General features: G+C 34.2%; 1 protein-coding gene across 9 annotated transcripts in view; it reads right to left on the minus strand.

Moving 5' to 3' along the window:
* Positions 1–21,636, minus strand: part of LAMA2 (laminin subunit alpha 2) — a 401,748-nt gene that overhangs the window by 201,317 nt on the left and 178,795 nt on the right. For all 9 annotated transcript variants that reach the window (XM_072036025.1, XM_072036022.1, XM_072036019.1 and 6 more), the window contains 3 exons: positions 20,806–20,966; positions 16,920–17,060; positions 15,353–15,526 (listed from right to left, as the gene is read on the minus strand). In XM_072036025.1, coding sequence (XP_071892126.1) covers positions 15,353–15,526; positions 16,920–17,060; positions 20,806–20,966 — 476 coding nt within the window. The remainder of the gene's footprint in view (positions 1–15,352; positions 15,527–16,919; positions 17,061–20,805; positions 20,967–21,636) is intronic.

Below are 21,636 nucleotides of genomic sequence, written 5' to 3' on the forward strand. Positions count from 1 at the left end.
GAGATGCTGTGGAACCAGTCTTTGCCCCAGACAAGTCCCTCATTCATTGCTAGATCTTCATGTGATAAAGGTTTGAATGTGTGGTAAGGGTGGCTGAAGACCTTTAAATATAAAACCACCACCATCAATTCAGAGGTACCCAGGCTACAAATTGAGGTTAGGAAAGTATGTGATCAATTGTCACCAAGTCCTTACCTGCTCCTTATTATAAACTCCTTGGCATTTCCTGTTGACCACTGTGATTAAACAGCCTACTGGGTGAATGGACTTTCTTCTGATACAGTCTAGATACTATTATCTTCTCAAACTTTGTCTTTTCCTCAGGACGATACTACAGGTTTATTATTCTATGCCAAGAACTGGAAGTATAAACCCTTCCTGCAGTGCTTTCTGATCATAATAATAGAAACACACTCAGAAGGTAATATATTACCACATCTCTCTCTGTTTTCCCTGAAGAACAAAATAAAACTACTTGTCAAGAGTAGCTTTATACCTGAATCTACGATCTCCCTCTCAGGACAAATTTCTCTTCTCAGATGTGCAGTGTGAATCTTGTTTGCAGTTTACTGCTTTTTTAGACATCGTGCTCCTGCTTCATATGCAAAGCTCTCAGTACTGCAGGTGAAAGTTCTTCCCCAGAGCCATTGCAGAATACCTGATGCAGATCCAAAAAATAGATGACCTAATATAGATCCAGACCAAAGATCTATAAGAGAGTACCTTAATATATGTTGGTATACCATAGAGATTGAGATAAAAAGGGAAAATTTTTGTTACACAAAAAAAAAAGACATAAAAATTACCTATACTCTCTAACAGAATTAATCACTTCATATCCTTCCTAGCAGTCCAAATCATAAGTAGGTGATATGCAAGCATGCATCCACACTCTTCCTAGATACAATTCTGTCATAAAATCCACTCTTTACCTGTCTTCTCCCGAAAAACAACTCAGTGGGAACATGTGATATTTTTAGGCTGGTCATTAACTACATAATTGTCTCTAAAGCATGTAGCTACGTGAATTTTTCTGTGGAGATTTGGCACAAAAGCTAACGAGGAATAAATAAATTAATTAATTAATAAAGAGAACCTATTACAAGCCTTTGGAAAGCTTAAAATGGCAAATTAGCCCTATGGACAGCTGTAAGAATCTTGAGAACTTTGAGGCGCTCACTGAACTCACTCATTTAATCATAGCTGGAAACAGCTTACTGAGAGCTTTTATCTCCACTCTTAACAAGATGTTGAATGCTGTCCCGAGCTATGTACTGATGTACTTCTCTGGGCAGCTAAAATCTCTGGGTATTCATGCTTTTGTTCACACACTCAGGATACCAAAGCACACTAACAATAAAATGGTTGCTTAATTGCCACTCTCATATTGCTGGGATTTCTATTTAAGTTGCTTTGTATACAAAAGAAAAGAAGACAAGATTTATGGCCTTTGGGGCAGTATTCAGACTACTTTCTTTGAACTTCCAGTAATTTACATAAAACCATATGAATGCCCTTCTAGTGCAACAGTTAATAACTTTATGCTGCAGCATTCAAATTTTCCTGTTGGTCCCAGACTGCCTAAAAAGTGCACACAGAGTCAACTTGTATACCTACAAGATGTGCAGATAAACCTGTGATAAAGACTACATATTTTTACCAATGCACCTAATGAATAAAATTTAGCTTTAATATCCTTCTTATTACTCATTCATTTGGTATTCATTGTTTTAACACTGACCATAATGATATCTATTAGGTTTTACAATGGATGTCATTTATCCTTCCATAAGAATTTTATCATAATTCAGCATAGACAGTAATACTCATTATGATGGATCTTTTTTCATTAACAATGTGGATTTGTATCCACATTATCCATATAATATCTGCTGTATTCAAGCATTAATTAGCATCCACTTACTTTAAAGTGTCAGTCACTACCTTTCTAGAGCACAATAAATCCTGCTTTGTAGTAGAAGCTTAAATTCACCATATTCTTCAGGCAAAGTAAACATATTTTGGTAAATAACTAGTGCTTTCAGTGCTTTATGAAATGCTGCAGCAGTAACATCGATGCTTCAGTGATTATGAAACCTGAGCAAACTAGAAAACAGCCCACTTCTACCAGGCAAGATACTCTGGAACTCATTTTCAAAGACATGGTTGACTTTAGTCACTATACGCTTATTTCTACTGAATCTTCTCTATACTCCTGAACATCACAAAACAACCTCTGGTACTAAATAGAGAAACTGATGGATGGCTTTTCAGATCTCTATAAAGATTTTGGCATTTGAATATGAAACTGTCCTTATTCAATAAAAGCGTCGGAAGGACTATATATTAGGTCAAATCAAAATCCTCTCTTTTAAGCATAAGAAAAACAATAGAACATAGTTATATGTTTGTTCTGCATATTTTTTATGCAAAAATCTGTTTAAATGGACATAAAAAAATGAAATATGCAAAATAAATACAGGAAATATACACAACAATTTAAATAAGTTTTCCTTTGTTAAAAGCATTAGGAGTCTTTGGAAGAAAGCAGAAAAGTAGTTTTTCATACATGTTCTAGAAATTTTTACTTTTAGATGCACCTGTGGAACAATGAGATTCACTTGTGGTAGCACATTTCATATATCTGTAGAAAAAAACATTTTCTAAATGAAACCTGCAGCATTTAGCCACCTAAAATACTGAAAGACGGCTTGAAAGGACTGTGATGTAAAAATCTTGAGAGAGGGAAGCAAAATGTTTTGAAATACGAAATATGTGATCAGAACAAAGTTACTATGCTATACAACACTTCTACAGACCAGAATAATCTTATTTCTCAAAATCAAATATAGAAAACAGTTCATGGTATTGAAAAGAAGGTAGACAAAGAAGCTAAATAATGACTTATGGGAGAAATAGTTAAGGCTAAGTTTTTCACAAACAATAGTCTTAAAGTATACAAGAACCAGTCAAAATATTAAAAAACAAATATAACTTTAGGAGAATACTGCTGATTTCATTAATTTAGATAAAGTATGTAAACTTAATCAGATTTTTTTTTGAATATTTTTAACAAAAGCTTGCATTGAAAATTTGGAAATGTTTTTCTTAAGTCATTTTATTTTTGTCTGCAACTTTCATAAAACCATTACATTTGCAGCTCTGTGATTTGTATTAGCAAGTGTTTTATCACATTTTAATAAACGTTTTAGTTTTATGAGGCTGCCTCTAAATGGTAGATGTAATGTTATTTAATTTGGAATTGAGGGATGGTCTTGGAGAGCTCTTTTGACTCAGATCTTTTTATCTCATTGAATTTTGCAGGCAGAGAGATGTTTTGTTTCATGTTCTAGGCATGGTGATGATTTACTGATAGGGTCATCTACTTGAACATATTCATGGTTGGAATAAGAGATTTTGAGTTGCTGTATTTGTTACCAAATGTTAAAACTTTTCTACTACCACTAGTCTGTCTTCAGTAACAAAGAAAGAGAAGAAATATGAGTGACAAATCCTCAAAGGCACAATGCAGCAGCTCAGAAAATCTCCATTAATGCCAGACAGGTTCAGGTTTGATTTGGCAATGTCATTGGCCAAAATATGAAACAAAGTATCTCACTTCAATTTTTCTAATAGAAAATTTGAAAATGTTTGGTAGAAAAAATGCAAGTGAGTTTTGTAATGAGGGATTCTCAGCTAGCTTTAATATAAAAGTTTGAAGATTGCTGAAGTTTGACTTGATTGGCCTTGTATCAGAAAGTTTCTAAGTGTTTTTAATCTCATGTGGCTAGTTTTATTCTCTTGCATGCTTTATGTCATACATTTATATTTTTGTCAGATAGAGCAAACACATATACAAAGCTATTTGTATTCAAATATATATATATATGTATTATATATTTGACTTTAAAAAAAGACACAGGAAAATGACAAAACTGGATTTTTGTCCAGAACTGTACAAACAGGTTTTTGACCTGAACTGTACAAACATGTCATCTATGAAAGAGAGGAATCATTTACTGGATTGCACATGATATCACATGAACTTCAGCAATAAAACTGTGGAAAGTTCTTTCTCAAAATGACTTTTCATCACTGTAGACTAAACAGAATTAGCTCAAAAATGTAAATAATAAGACACAGCTGACCAAACAACATAACTATTTATTTGATTAGCTGTAAAGGCATATGTTGTTACAAATGTACTTTGTATATTTAAAAAAGCAGTTTCAGTTCACCAGTTTTATTAGTTTAGACCACCTAGGTTTATTAAGTTAGGAAATCTTATTTCCATAGCTATTGACAATAGAATAATGATCTACTCATTTTGTTCTTCATTTTACTTCTCTTACTTTACATCTTTTTTTTTTTTTTTTTAACTTGGTGAACATTTAAAATATATGTATAGCTCCATACTGTTTCATTTTATTTAAAACATGCAAGAATAACAAGTTCCTCTATAATATAACTTTGAACACTTACTTTGAAAATCCAATCTGAAAAACAAACAAACAAACAAACAAACAAACAAAAAAACACCACAAAACAATGTAAATTCAATACGATAGTATGGCTTTCTGGAGCATGGAAGATAGAATACTAATGCAAACTATTCACAGTATTAATATGCATTAATGTTGCTGCAAACTTGCTTCCCAATTCATGGCAAAGCAAACTTAGAAGAAACTGAAGTTTTGCCATATTAGATGTGCATTTATATATGCACTGCAATAAGACGTAGCTTTTCAGGACACCACAGGAAACTTTCTGATGTAAATCATACAGTATGTCATACAGTAGGGAGGTGTGCATATAGGTAGGATTGCTGTGCTTACTGGATAACTTAAGCTTAAAGCCTTCATTCAAGGGAGAACTCACTCCAGGCCACAGTTTCAGAGCAGAGTATAGCTATCCTGTGGATAACTGAAATAGAGTATATGAATCTATAAAATAATTTATTTTTGGAGATTTAATTTTTTTTTAAAAAAAGAGTTATAACCAAAATCTCATTTCAGGATGTTAAACTGAAGGTATGTACGACTGGCACTGTTATTTTTAATTAATAAAATACACTGAAGTCCTTAACTATAAAACAAAAAAATAAATAAGTAAAGGAAAACTGAAAAGATGTTAAAACAACTGTCTTCATTGTGGAAAAAAAATCCTGTTCCCAAAAAGAGTTAAACCAAACAAAAAAATGGTCCATAAGTGTTCTAAATATTTCATGATACTTGATACTTAAAGGTTTCAAAACCTTATAATAAATTAATGAAAAGTATTGATAGCGTTACAGTTCCTCTACCTTGCTTATTATTCTGAGAAAATTACTTCTGGAAAATAAATTGATAGGACTGAGAGGGCTAAACAAATAAAACAAACACTTCAATTAGAAAAAAAGTATTCATCTGTATTACAATACAGAGTGCCTCTGAGACTGAAAAGGCATGTAGATACCAATCAGAAATTCATCCAGCCATCTCAAGAGACAGGAGAGGTACTGCACATATTGTGAGAAATTTAAAGTGCTTCTAGCAAAATAAGGAATGTTCAGGCAGGTCCATTAAAACAAACAAACAAACAAAGCAACTTCTCCAAAAAATAACTGTAAATCTATTCATTTGGGTAAAACAATCATCTGTGTCTACTCATGCATGCTATCTGCTCTCGTTGCTGACGCTCCTGTCAATCTGAAGTTGAGAGGTAATGGCCCTGTGATTCAGGGAAACTGCTGAAGTGTGTACTCAGGCTTCAGTTTGAGAGATGGGTTCATTTATCATCGTAATAAGCTATTACCATTGATAGGTCACAACTCATTGAAGAGACAGTCAGTCTAATTGGCTCAATTCAGTTAGCTGTGGATGTGCCTCAAGGAGATGAGTGGTGCTTTGCAGGTAATATTCAATCACCCAACAAACCACTTGTTTAATAATTCATCACAGTTCAGTTTGGGGTTCTAGCACATGATTATCCCTTCAATATGCCAAATACCTGATCTTAACCCTTTTGTCTCTTGAGTCCGTGAAGACAAAGGCAAATTCATTCTGTAATTAAGGTAACCCTCTCTTCTTAGTGAATTCACTTAGTGAATTTCCGCTGAGGTTTGTTTTCAAAATAAATTTATTGTTAGCTAGAGTCTGGTTTTGGAAAATAAAATCTCTGTCCTCATCATTCTCTTCTGCTAAAGATCAGTTTACAGTATATAAACCTAATAGGAGTGTAAAGGAATGGAGCTCCTTTTGCCTTCTAGAGATTTAATGATGCAGTATGGTTCCATTCAGGAATCTTTAGCAGTCAGGTAATGGTAAGATAGATGAGAAAGATGGAATCGTGTACATAAGACCCAGGACGTACATGGTATAAAGTATGCTTCATACTCTGTTCAGATACTAGATCAAACCAAGAGTAACTCATAATATTAAAATATTTAGAATAATGAATCTACAAAAAAAAAAAAAAAAAAGTCAAAACTAAAATAATTCAACCTTATGATCACTATTGCGCTACGTTCTTGTCAGTTCTGGTTCCCATTTGATTTTTCAATTTTTGTAAGCATGTTGCAACCATGCTTTTCAGGTTCTATTTCTACCGTCAGTTCAATAGTGGTGTGGTGGTTAGCCTGGACAATAGCCAAACATTCACCCTACCTCTTGCCCACTCCCTTTTCTCCTGTTATGGGGAGAAAATGGAAGGTGAAAAGACTCATGGATCAAGACAAATACAGTTTAACAAGAAAAGCAAAAGCTGCATATGAAAACTCTCCTTTGTCAGGCAGATTCCTGGAAAGCAGGGCCACAGCACATGTAATAGTTATTAGGGAAGACAAACGCCAAAGTCAAAATCATGACTCCTTCCTCCTTTTCCTAATGCTTCACTGCTGTGCACAACATGATATGGTTAGGGAATAACTCTTTGGCCATTTTGGGTCAGCTGTCTTGGCTGTGTCTTCTGTCAATCTCTTTCTCACCCCCAGCCTACTGTTTTGGAGATTGGAGAGAAAGCCTTGATGCTGTGCAATCTCTAGTCAGCAAGAGCCAAAAGACTGTTTTATCAGCATTGCTTTAGGCACAAATGCCAAGCACAACAACATACAGGTTGCTATGAAGAAAGATAACTCCAACCCAGACAGACCCGGTACAGGTGTAAAAATCAGATGTTAATAACAAGCTGTCTGACGAGTAGAATAGTCTGCCCTTCTCTGTTGTTTTAGTATTAAGCTCAAACATACAAAAATTAGGATTTTGATAATTAACTTTTAGTTGACTAACTGGAAATTTGGTGAGTATGGAGTATCGCCCTCTGAAAATTAGAGTTTATAAGAGACTTGCAGCATACTGGGCCTACCATTCACCAACCATTTATGAATTTATGAAGTCAAGAATATACAAATTTACAAAATTACTCATTTTTTTTATTATAACTAGTTGAGGAACTGGTTATTTCTTCCTATAAACACATGCAGAATAAAAGGAAAAGCAGCTTTTTGTTATACACTTTGATGTCAGTTTCACTTTGCTTTTTATAAGGACATCTTAATTGAATTTGTACCCTTTTCAACTGCTGATAAACCACTCTCCTTTCTTCTACATCCTGGATTAGTAATGGTGTTTTGTGTTTTAAAAACAAGCGACTCTTGCCTTTAATTACTCTCAATCAAATTTGAAAAGATACAATAGAACAATATTTTGTTCTACAAGTATACAACTTTTTTTTGCTAATGGTAATGGATGTAAAATGCCTTTAACGAATTTATTTAGTTGAATTAGATCTATAAGATCCATAAACTGATTAAAATATCACAACATGCTACATACAGTAAGATATATATAAGTGTCATATAAATTCATGTCTTAATTGCATCCATACACAGGTGAGTAGGCTCTTGGATTTGAGCACCTATGGCCACTGGATTGGTCTTAAGAGTCCTAAATGACACAAGGCAAAATTAATCAATCAAATATAGGCACCAAAACTTATTGGCTTGAAAATATATGAAATAAAGCAGTGCTAATTAATGTAAAATAGAAATAATGGAACTTATCTATCTTTTGGAGATTCTATATGTGAAGAAGATTCTGAGATTGTCCGATGCAAGACTACTGAGCATGACAGACTTTATAAACAATGTAGCACAGACTGAAAGTAATATGAATAGTTTATATAAATATTTGTTTCTCTCAAGTACCAGCAGAAAATCTCAGTACTTTTGCCCTTCTATCTCCTGCTTTGTAAATGTGGAAAAAAGTAGAACACCACAAAATTACAAAAATAAAGCTCAGCAGTATCATGAAGTTTTACTAATGATTGGTAAATTCAACAATTTCAATCACATTCTATTTCTGTTTTAATTTTTACCCTGTTTGCCATTCTTATACGCAGAGAATGAACTTTCAGTACCTCTCATGTATAGCCTTTTGGTGATGGACTTAGTTCCTTTCATCACAATCCTGTGCAACTCAGTATCAGCTGGATTTCTGAACTATAGATTCTGATTAATATAACCAGTTGAGTTGAGCAAAGCTGCATTAAACTACTGTGGTCAGCAAATAACTTCAAGTATCTTTTTACAAAACAAAACCTTATTTGAAAAACATCAGAAAAACATCTGAAGAAAAAAAAAACACTGTATATCCTCCCCTTCTATAAAATTCAGTTGTCCTTTGTAGACGTCAGTAACCACTATTCAATTTAGCTGCCTCTAGCTTAGGAAAAGCATGTTGAACCATTGTCACCATGTTTTGTTGTGTGTTGATTAGCACTCACTACAAATCATCACACATTAGTTCTTTTGAAGTCACCGACTTTTTCTTCTGCTTTGTTAGATCCATCAGTATTTTAGTATTTGGGATCAGAGATAAGAAGAGTAAGACTTTTCAATCTAGCAAGCAATTTACTGTCTTCTCTATTTCCTAATGCCCCTCAGTATTCTTTCTCTACTGTTTACATCCCTTCTTTTGTGAAACTATTTTATTTCTTGCTTGTTTCTCCATTTTTCAACTGCCACTATTGATTAAAACCCTTGCCTTCAAGGCAGACTTGGGCAAGCAGGTAATGCAAAGAGATTTATGAAATAATTTCACCAACAATAAATTTTCTCTTTTCTCTACAGTAGTATAAGATGATTTTAGTACAAAGAAATTAAATGTATCATGGGATACCTGAAATACTGCAGTCAATGGACACAGCTAGCCAGATTCAGAGTTCCAGAGTTCTGTTCCAACTCACTTCAAAGGCACAAAGAGGCTCTAATAGTCTACTAGGCATCCTTAGTTTTTATTGCAATCACAATAGCTGTATTTGAACTGTCCCAAGGGGCTATCCAAACACCATTAGAAAGAATTAAGGAGAAACAAGGTTTGCAAAAATTACTTATGTCTTGGTGGGTTGGTGTTTTTGGTGTGTCATGGGTAGCCAGTTAGGATAGTCCTGATATTGTTTAACTTGGGAATCAGACAAATTCTGGCTATCTATGAGAGAATGTATAGATGTACCATTATCTCATTTCTTGTTGCCATGCCGAGAGAATATTTCAGCACAGATGAAGAATCTAAACTAAACTGCTTAGTACAAATTAAGTAAACGTAAAGGAAGAATCAGTCATTTGTGGTTGAGACCTTTAAAATGTTTTGCTCTTCAGTTGTATTCTGATTATGTTTGTCTCATCCTTCAGTATCTGAATTTGGCTTTTATCTCACTTTTCAGAAGCTATAGCGAAGTAAGTGCTAATAAAGTAAGCAGCACACTTGGAGTAAGTTGAAGATCGCTTCATACCATTGCCCGAATCTGATCTAATTACCATGGTGACTTAGTTTCAGTCAAGGCAATTTAGATTGTGATGTAAAATGAAATACATTATTTACATTAGGTTATGATATACTTGTTAGAAAAATAAAATAAATCAATAAACTAAATAAGCTGCTTTTTTTTTTTTTTTTTCCCCAGAAAAATGCATTCAAATGTGAACGCCAAAAGATATTAATTTAGCCTTTTTTACCAGAACTATTTTTCTTTAGGTTCAAATAAATCATCTTAATTTTTTACCATGTGTTGGCTGTGGACACAAATTTAAAAAGTCTGAGGATCTGCAGCAACTGTGAATAACTTCAGTGATGTTACACCAAACAGAGATTTTTGGAATATTATGTGCTGTTGATATCTACTCGTATTTTAGCACACATATGGATAATGTGCAAATAACATAACTGTTTCACTTTGCTCAAACTTACAAGACGTTAAGAATCAATAAATGACTGCATTAAATTGTTTTTTACAAGTCATTCACGACACAGTCACATTCCCTACTCCATCCCCTCCTTACTTTCCCCAGATTAGATGTTGTTACACAGTCAAATCTGGGGCTGAAACTCATTTCTGTGCAGAGGGTATAAATTAGACAACTTCATCACAAGGTGCTGGACTTCTGTTACTGTGGGAAAATCCCTCAGACAATCAGCAGCTCCTTCAAACACTGACATTATGTTACAAAATGACAGACTCAGGCTTGGGGGCTTGGGCAACCCATCTACACTAGCTAACCAAACCTTCTACCTGAGGGCTTAAATTCTCTGTGTAAGCATGTGAAAGAAATAAATATCTTTTAAAAGCACACACAATGGGAGAACACAACAGACAACATAAATTTCATTACCTCAATTTCCTGACAATAAAAGTCGTACAGATATATACTCCAAAAATAATTAAAAAATAAAAATTAAAAATAAAATAATAAAATTAGTGCTGGCTCAGCTTAAGATACAGCTGTCTGTTGAAATTATGTAGGCTATGTCAGTCATGTTTTTCCTGAGAGGCCAATGAATTTAAAAACAACATGGTGGTAGAAAAATGTAGCTTCCACCAAAAACTTATTTTGCATCTTATCCACTTATACTGAAAGGTGTTAAGTTAGATTTTTCACCTTTTTGAAGCAGGCGGTAGGAGCAAGAAAAAGATTTGGGGATCTACCTAACTCAATCATGTCCTATGAACTACAAAGTCTTGATATCTAAAACCATGACAATACTAGATGAAGCTTTCTTGGTTTAGATACATTAATAATTTAGGACAATTGATCCTGGCATTTCTGTTCCAGCTGATTATTGTATTATTTATGCTTCTTTATGTTTTGGGTTTCAACTCTTCCTCCCCCCCCGGGAGCTGTAGACTGCAATTTTCTTTGCATTATTCTGCTTTTTGCACCAGAATTGCCTAAGAAATGAAAACAAATGGAAGGAAATAAACATAAAAGCCACAAGGACCTGGTTTATGATTATTCTATAATTCAATATTTAATCCTATGAGGTATTCTGAGCAGTCTGCAATAGATAATATGTTACAAAGAAAATGCTGCTCCTCCATTCTAGTCTTTAGCTTTCCACAGCAAAGTACTTTTTAAAGGCTGATAGATTTTTGAAATTTGTACATATTGGCTACAGGTTTATTACAGTGTCTTCATTTCTGGAATCAAAGAAACATTGACTTTTGTAAACCAGCAAACAGTTTTCACAGCTAATTATGAAACAAACAACAACAACAACAAAACCAGGCAAAATAAATGAAGTGGCAGGGTTAAATGGAACAAATCCCCTTACTGTTCTGCATGCTCAGACTACTCAAAACTTTCAGTTGCTGTCTGGGTTTTCACTAGAGGTCAGAGAAGGAACAATATATTCACCATATGTCTGCTTAAAAGAATATGGACTTGACAAGCACAATGGTTTAGAATTTTTCCATGTTAACGGACTTTTAAGATTTAATCGTCTTTTTCTTTGGCTTTCAGTATACTGGGATTTCATGAAGGACCAAATTAAGTTAACTTTACTCACACTGAATGGGATCATACCGTACAATTAGTCCAAATGACTCCTGCAATATTATATTTGATGAAAGAAGCTGCTCAATCTTAGTAGGACCTGTTAGTAAGCAAACGGTGTTTTGAAGCAGGGATGTTTTAGAGCTTCTCTCATGTTGTTTGCAATCTGAGTATTGGCAGCAGCTGCTCAAAACATACACAGAGATGTTAGAGTATGAGTTATCTATGTCCTTCCTGTATGGCTACTGGGTGTTTAAATTTAATGTTCAGAGACCTGGATTCTAGGACGTCTTCTGCCTAAAGGCTGAACTAACCTCTACATGCTGTCTAAGAGCACTGCCCTAACAACCTTGAAGTGGCAGGGTATATTCTCCACCTTCATAGTTAAAGTTGGGCCTTAGATAAGAAAGTAACATATTTGCAGCAGCAGACTGAAAACAAAGAGGAAAGACTTCCTCTAACCAAAGATGGATACCTCCTTACAGAATCTCAAGTAGTCTCAGATACCCCTCATGTTTTGGGGGGCAGGGGACAGCAAAGGGGGTTATATGTTTAGGTATGTCCCATATTGTGCTTATGGTGGCTACTTGTAGGTGGCTTCTTAGCATAGAAATTATCAAATTGTTTTTGCAGAGATACCAAAGGAAATGAGGCAGAGTATATACATACTGCAAGACTTCAAAACATCATGGATGCCTAGACCTTCAATACTGACTTTAAAGAAATAGATGCTTCAAATCACCCTGTTGACTTTAGTACCTAATTTTTCATTAATTTTATACTCTCTGTGCTCTGATTGTACAGCATCAGACTATAACTTGTAACGCGTTCAGACCAATTTATAGAAATATTTTAACATAGAGACAAATTTAATATACACTTACAGGTTGGTTGTCAAAATAAATTAAGAAACTGCCTACAAAAACAATTCATGTTTTCAAATACCTAACAATTCAGTTAGAGATGATAGAATTTTTCAGTAACTAAAAGCTTGAATGGACCATAAGTTCTGATTGCTCTAATCCTTAGTTCAGTAAGGTATCATAAGGTAGGCAGGTAAGAATATAAACTATTTTTTGATACCTACTAAAACTTTGATACTAATCATTTTAAATCTGTTCTCCCAAATTATTCCCCAACTGTTAGAAACAAAATTCCTCCAAATTACTCTCAAACTGCATTCTGCATCAAAAACAGAAAGAGATTTCAAGTTTTCAATTCAAACAGATATTATATGATCAGACGTAAAATAGCTGGCTTTTTTTTTAAAAAAAAAAAAAAAAAAAAAAAAGGAAGAGAAAAAAAGTATCTGTATTTGATCTGCATTTGTCCAAAAAAGTTTAAGTTTTTTTAGTGGCATGGGTGTTTAGAAGAGTGAAAGGATACAGCGATGTTGAAATAATTTGAATAATTTGATTATTCTTCCTTTGACATGAACAAGAATACTGTATCATCTATAGCCTCCTGTTATTTATAATCTCTCCTTAGAGACACAGTCAAAGACCAGTATCACGTAGTCTAATGTCATCCAGATTTAGAAACACAAAAAAAGAAAGCTGAAGGTTGTACACTAAGGAGCATCCCACTTATAACACTTTTTTTTTTTTTTTTTTTTTTTTTTTTAATCCAAAAGAAGCATTTGGAGATGGATGTAAAACAAGCAGATAGCATACATATGGCAATCAACATTGTGGAGGCTTAAGCACAACATGCCAATTTTATATTAAAAGAAATCCTTTAAATAAGGTTTTTCAGCTATATTTAAAAACTGGGAAATGCAGCATGGTTACTACCTTTTGGAACCCAATTCTATTTTGGGAATACTACTTAAGAATAGTAATTTTAACAATAAAAATAAAACAGTTTTCTGTGACACAAGGCTTATGTATTACAATAGAAGTTTACAACTTGATGTATGATTTCCTAAATCATTCTCTACTTTTCCTAAGACAAAAAAAATTCCTAACGACGGTTGCCTGTTCTGAGATACCAATTATTATACTACCACACAGCTAGCAATCAGTCTGAGGAAAGGGTGTTTTTATCCAGTTTCAGATGTTTGGTTTTATTTGGTTTCATCTGTTCAGAGAAATATTTTATTGAGTTTACAAATAAGGACTCGCAATATTCCATCCCCATAGCATAAATCATATGGGCTAAGCGTGTCTTTATGACTATAATTTACATGATGCAACATGACAGTTAAGATGTAGTGTGGTAATTTGTGAGTGCTTTCAGTATTACTGTAGTATCAAAAATTTATATAGCTCAGTTATTAAGGCAAATTGTTTCATTCATACAGAGATGTCTGACAGTAACCACAAAGGACCTCCAAATTACACAGAAAAAATATCTTCCACATTCAAATGATTTGTGCACATTCTTATTATTATTTTGCTCTCTGAAAAGAAGCAGGATGCAATTCTGTATGTAAAAGTATCAATTCATATCACAGGGTAAGTTCACCAGGTATGGAAAACTGTATAAAAAACTCTCCCTTGTCCAACTAAATGAGCTTGACTATCTTTAACAATTTATAGCCATGAACAGGATGCCCAATTCTTTGGAATAATGCTATTTAGTTTCCACATGCTCACTTACCTTCTGTCATGTTGATTTTCAGCCAGGAGGAAGAAAATAAATAAATAAGAAGTTGACTAGCTCTAAGAGACTACAGTGGAAAATACGCTCGTGTGTTAGGGTTAGCATTTCAGATAACATTTTATCATAATTGGGATTATGGAAAATGGAAAGCTGTTTGTCTTTCTTAATGTTTAGGACTCATTCAGTCCTCAGTTTTACACTTTGGCAAAAAAAAAAAAAAAAAAAAAAAAAGGAAAAGAAAGAAAAAGGAAAAGAGAGGGGGGTGGGCGGAGGAGGGGGAGGGAGAGAGAGAGAGAGAGATGTCATAATGGTGAAAAGCCCAGATGTCAGACCACAAAGGCACCCAAGATTTTAGAAAGCAAATATTTGCCTTAAACCTGCAAGGCACGAATATGTGTGTATGTGCACACATCCACACGTGTAGATTTGGATAATTATATGCATTAGAACTGGCACAGAGCTCACAACAGCATTTTCCAAGTACTAGGGCAGACAGCTCCCCACACAAGCTTCTTGCCAAACATTAAAGTTTTGTAACACACCCCCACAACATCTGATACACAACTTGCATCTATGAAAAGCAGATGAGGGAATGGGTTTTCAAAGCTGAGGACAAGGTGGGAAGAGAACAGGACAAGCTGAACTGCACACCAGCTAATTCATTCAAAAAACAATGCTGCAAACTGTACAGACTACTCTAATACATGACAGCAGAAGCCAAAAAAGGGCTCAAGGTCAAAGATACTTAGATAATTTTCTCTGCATATATTTTTTTGCCACACAAGGACACTCCACATGTCTCATTCCTTTCTACTTGCACTTCTGCTGGTCAAATAGCTATCCAACTTAATCTTCCATCAATTCCACCTCCCTCCAAAGCCTTATTTCTTTTCTCTCTCAGTAAATCAAATTAACATTTAGGCAAGCACCATCTGCACTTACTTTGTTGCCCAAATAAGAACTGGGTGCACTCCAATAATATGTCTGTGGCAGTACTTTACGTGCAGCCACATTGCTGATGCTGAGCTGCTGACGTCCGCCAATATTCTTTTGTTTGGGAGTAACTCTGATGAGACCCGGTAAGCCAGCTAGATACCAACCATTCATGTCTTCTATCTATGATGACAGGAAATAAAAAACAAAACAAAACACATTTTACAGTCAAAATCAAGACATCAGTCATTTCAATAGTCAAAACCTCTCATTCTTCCATTTTTAAAAAATCGACTGTGATTTATATGATTAATAGCAGTTCAAAAGCCAAGGAAATATAAGGGTAATAACAATAAAAAATTACCTTATTGTTTGCAATTGGGAGTTATAACTCCTGAGCAGTTTGTCTGAAGTATGTATCGTATGCAAGTATTTGCTTTCACAGTTTTGCATCATACAGAGAGAGGAGGAAATTCTATCTTACAATCTTTTGCATAACTATAATTCCTCTGAATATTGTACAAGTTTACAATAAATAATATCAGTCACAGAGAGTATACAAGATGAGCTGACAAATGGATGCACATTTTCTGATTGTAATAGACTACTTAATTCATAATATATATATATATATATTTATTATAAAGCCTAAAAACTTTCAATTTTAAATATACACTATTTTAGAAAGTCAAAACAAAGCTGAAAGCCCCAGAACTTGAGGTTTTGAATCAACAGAGAGGTGCATACTGTTCATACAAGAATGGTTTCCGGAGCCTGGATACAACCAGAACAATAAAATAGCTCAGCTGTGGGCTGGAATTTTTTCCAGATGCTAACATGTAAATGAGCACACCAGGCACATGATTTTACTCATATTTCCAGCATACAGTACCGCTGAGACCAGGAGCTACCAGATCTGGAACATATTTCCCAAACTAGATCTACAGACATGAATATGTAGCATACATCCATTATAGTAGATTCAGTGTCTAAGCTTTGAGAACTAATATAAGTATATTTGCATGCTAGAGACATTTTTCTACAGTACCAATAAGAACAGTAGGTTCTTCTCACTTCCACATATTTTCCTAGGGATGCAGTATGCAAAAGAAATTCACTCAAAATGCCCCCAGTAAGGCATCCCTTCTCCTTACGTGTTTGTTGTACATCTAATGCTTCAAAATTCTTAATTATTTCAAGTCTAGAAATCTAATAATGACCTGTAAAAGTGGTCGCTCTATTATATATTGCATTTAACTAAGTAGTGATTATGTTTGCATGTGCCTGGACTGTGTTTATGCACATGGTTTCATTTGTGACATTTTTAACTTCTTTTGAAATTTTCACTATTCAACTACACTTCTTCCAGAATTTTTTCACAATTAACCAAATATAATTTATAAGCCTTTTCTTTTCAATAAATGAAAAGATGTATGGGGCACAAAACAAACAAACAAACAAACAAAAAAAACCCACATGATTTTATAGTAAGATGCACTCTGTTAACAATGGACAGTGAGAATATAACAAAAACACAAAAACAATGGCATATACTGATATGGTAGGATTTTCTTACACTTCTGTAGGTGAAGTGAGAGTCTGTGCAGACATTTGTTTTCCCAGAGCAGAAACATTCCTCACAGCCTTTGGGATTATTTTGCTGCAGATTGAAGAAACCTGGTTTGCAACGATCACAGTTTTCTCCTTCAACATGTTCCTGAAAATGCACGTTGGAATATATTACTTACTTTAGTTGTCACACATGAGAACCTGAGATAACCAGCTTTATACTCTCTTTTGCTCTGATGCAGGACTAAAAAGACATTTATAGGAAACAATGTTCTTATTTGTAAATATTAGAACCATATCCTTTATAAAATGAGTTACTACACCTGCACATAAATAACAGAACACATAATTTGGACACCATAAGATTTTTAATTCTTCTTCTGTATGAATACATGCACTTGATTTCAGGGAATAATAAAGTTTATCTCTTGTATGCTTAAGGGAGTGAAAAGGGAAGGAAGTATGGGACACATGTCAATTTTAGTTTGTACATATGGCTGATAAAATCAACATTCACAATTGACACAAACTACAGGTACACAGTATTAGTTGCAGGAGTCATTCAACATATCTGTTTTTCAGTGGTCTATTGCTTAGAGCTGAATCCAGGATAAATCCTGGAAAAGGGCTGCATTTTCTCTTTCCATAACCACATATGTTTGCCAGCCAAACAGCCAGATCTGCAACCTCTTCCATGTGGAAAGCAGGCACTTAACGTACATGAAATATTCTAAACTTAGCATTTAGTAATTATGTTTTTATTAGAAAGCTTGTAACATGAAGAAAGTCCTGCTATCTTGACCAATTAATCAGTTTGTCCTATACACAAAGATAAAGCTAGTTAGAAGTATGCTGCAAAACTTTCATGTTATGGCATGTGCTTAGAAATTATCTCTCTATATATTTATTCTATATATTAATAATTAATAATATATTCTCTCTCCCTATATATATATTATATATACATATACATATATGTGTGTATATATATATATATATATATTTTTTTTTTTCCCAAGAAAGGCCAGAAAATTCTTTCCTTTTCAAAAGTGTTGTATACAGTTTATCTAATCCTGAAAATATTATATATAGTATGCACACAGGACAAAACTATGGGCTCCAAGTCAACAGAGAATGAAAACATTATGAAAATCCTGCCCACACTGTGTAGTCTAAACTTGCTTGAAATATACTGCTCAGAAATAAGTTCGTCAAAAGCCATTTGATAATCTTCTGGCTAAGATGTAGCAAACATGGAGAAGATAAGGCAAAGCCATGGGGAGAAAGATGCATTAAGAAGGTCAATAATGGGGAAAGGGTAAAGACAAAGAAGGAGATCAAACAAAAATATAAATAGGTTTTCACCACTACTTATACATTAAAAACACATATAACAAAATATCTTTGTTCTATCTCTATGACTGTGTTGTTTCTATTCTTCCTTTCAATGTCATATACAGTCTGTTGAACAAACCCAAAATCTTTTTAGTACTACTCAAGGCCATCAGTAACTTTTACCTTTGACACCTCATTAATTTCAATGATGGTATTTTTTACATTTTCACCAACAATCTTAGGGTTAAGCAATGCATATTATTGTCATAGGTATGATAAAATCACCCAGCTATTCATGTGAAAAGTAACCGTGGGATAACATCTGGGAGCTTGCAGGAATACAAATGCTCTTACACAATTATAGAAACAACAATCAAGAACTCTGGTCCTACAAGTTTCAGACTTTGCTGAAGTGCTTGGTGTGTACACAATGGGAAGGTGAAAATAAATAAATAAATAAATAAAAAGAAGAGAGAGAGCTGCAAAGCAAAAGTTTTTGTTTAAATGAAAATCTGTCCTACTCTGCAGTCATAAGCAGAGTAGGACAGCTTTTCAGTGAGTAAAACCTGTATAATTCTTTTGAGTAAATAGCAAGTTTGCTGAATAATAGACACATAAAACTCAAAGTTGGAAAAGAGATCTAACCTACCCTTCAGCCAAAGAAGCAATCTTTCTATAGACTAATGTGTTTTTTAATACTTTGTTCAGTCCAGTTTTAAATTAACAGAAATGAGACTTTGACCATATATCTTCAGGAAGCTTTCTGCCTCAATCAGTGTAAAACAGGCATTACTACCTGTGCCTCATCTTTTTAGACTTCAGTTTCCTCTGGCTAATGTGGCAAAGATAACAACCTCAACCACTTGGTAACATTTTGGTGCTCATCCTAAGAACTTTTTCAGCAGTCAATTTCCTTAACAAGTAAACTATCTTTAGTAAATTTCAGAGCTCATTGAGATTGAAAGACGTGATTAAAAGGGAAGCATTTTTCCTCAGACCTGTTCTTAACTTGTCCAGACATCCCACTTTATTCTTCTTATGGAGCATAGCTAATCTGGTGATTTCAGGGTCCCTTTGATCATAATCTGCTTTGATTTGAATTTGAAGATTGCTGGTGAAAATAAATTTGTATGTATAAGTATCTCAGCTATCTGCAATGGGTATCATTTTTCCTCCATATGCACTTAAAAAGCAGTTAGAGGAGTGGAAAGGAGACAAATGATGACCAGGAAGGAGGTCACCAGAAGCATGGATTCCCTGGGATAGGAACAGTATCTCTATTCTCTGTTTGTTTGGTATTACAGAAATAATGTCATAATAGTAAGAACCATTCAGCAGTAGTTATCTTGTATTTAGCATATGACATCTTCACCACTCTTTCAAGCCAGAATATAATAAACCCTGATCTTATAGACTTGATAGCCAAGAAATTAGAACTCTGATATGGCTAGATTTTATTTTTGACAGAAAGCATGTGACTGTTACATAAAGTGAGGGTAAGGTTAATTCTCTGATTAGATTTCAGTGCTATTCAGCTGTCACACCAGAGCTTAATGAGTATATGCAGCATGAGTTGAAGGAGTGAAGTATTTCTTGTACATTTTTGTACTTAGGGACATAATGTAAGTATTTTTAAATTCACATTTCTGTCTAATTCTGTTCCTTAAAAGCTGGAAGGAAACTCCCACGAGTATGACACACAAAAACTGACCCACTGCACAGTAAATTGTCCTTTGGGCATATACATGCTGACTTACTAAACAATGACTTACAGACCACCATTTCTAACACTTGTATTACAGTATTTTGTAAGAAGTAGATGCATGTGTTTTTAGAAGTGTTTTCTTTTGATATAATATCAATATATTATTTGCTGGAGGTGAGTAAAGGCACACAGAGAAAACCACTCCTAAACCTTCTTCCCATAAATTAAGAAATTCATTGGTTAAAAAAAAACAAAAAACAACAACAACAAAACAAAACAAAACAAAAAACAGAACAAAACAAACAAACAACAACAACAAAAAAAAACAGTAAATATTCTAGAGATTTCTAAGCAACCGTCCCAAGGCAAGAAAGAATGCCCTCAGTATGGAATTTAAAAAGAAGAAAGGATTAGATCCCTAATGACAACCCTTAAAATGCATCTTTTTTGAAGTCTTAATACACCATCAGTTCAATGGATTTTATTTTTTGAGGTCATATTACAGATTATCGTTAGAGCCCACAATACTTTAAATATACCATTTCTGAGTAGTGAGGAGTGGGAGTTGAAAACAAACAATTCACAAGCTTCTTAAGTATCCCTTTCTTGCAGACTTATATGACAGGCAGCATGCTACTAGATACCTATTTTAATTACAGAGTACTAAGAGTACACAGGACAATCTAAGACTTCACAGGACCAAGAACAAGTGTTCTATGAGAAGTGACCGCCACAGACATTAACATAGCTAGGTAGGATAGTGGAACACCACTGTATGATAGAACACCAGTGACTGCAATCTTTCAATATCATTAATATCTTCTTATGGCTCAGAAGAATTAAACATCCATACCTTACAGATGCAGAGACCTACACAAGGGTCAACATTCATACTGCCTTTCAGCGAGCAGTTGCAGGGCTGGCAGTCAGGATATCCTACATAACCCAAGGCACATCTATCGCATTGTTCTCCTGCAAAGCCAATCTTGCAGTGACAGAAACCAGGCAACATATCTATGGGAAGAGGGAAAATGCATGAGACACATTTAATTTATCATTATTGTTATCAAATATATGTGTTAGAGTGCTCAAAGCAACATCTTCCGTAGGTGTAACATAAAGTTGTTGACACTGGGTCAACCATACATTTACTTAACTCATTATCCTGTCTGAGAGCAGCCAGAATAAAGCAAATAAGAACAGAAAAAGTGCATAGTTATTTGAATTCTGAGCTTTCAGAAATCTGAATATTAGAGGTCTTTTAAGCTGAAACTTATCCCTAAACCCTTGCATCTAACAATCCCTGGAAAAACTTCTATTAAATCGCCTAATTGACTTTGAACATGCTTTTACTTCCAGAATCCATAAAACTCTCTATCAGTTACTTGTGCATTTAGCCATGTGTAGTGTGAAATAAAACACTGATGTATGCTAAATCTGTATTTATTGCCCTTTAAATGTCATATCATAGAAAACAGCAAGTAACCATTCCCTACTCCCTTTCTCCATGGAATCTGTGATTTCAATGTATCTTTAGCATATCCTACATGACAATTTTAATTCATATGCCAAAAACTGCTAAGCCTATATAATATCTCTTTACAAAGAAACTGCTTTGTATAGATGAAAATCCCTATTGTCCTTCCCTGCACCATTTCCAGTTCTAATAAATTATTTAAGGAAA

This window comes from Anas platyrhynchos, chromosome 3, assembly GCF_047663525.1.
Source record: "Anas platyrhynchos isolate ZD024472 breed Pekin duck chromosome 3, IASCAAS_PekinDuck_T2T, whole genome shotgun sequence".
In the NCBI taxonomy this organism is placed as follows: domain Eukaryota; kingdom Metazoa; phylum Chordata; class Aves; order Anseriformes; family Anatidae; genus Anas; species Anas platyrhynchos.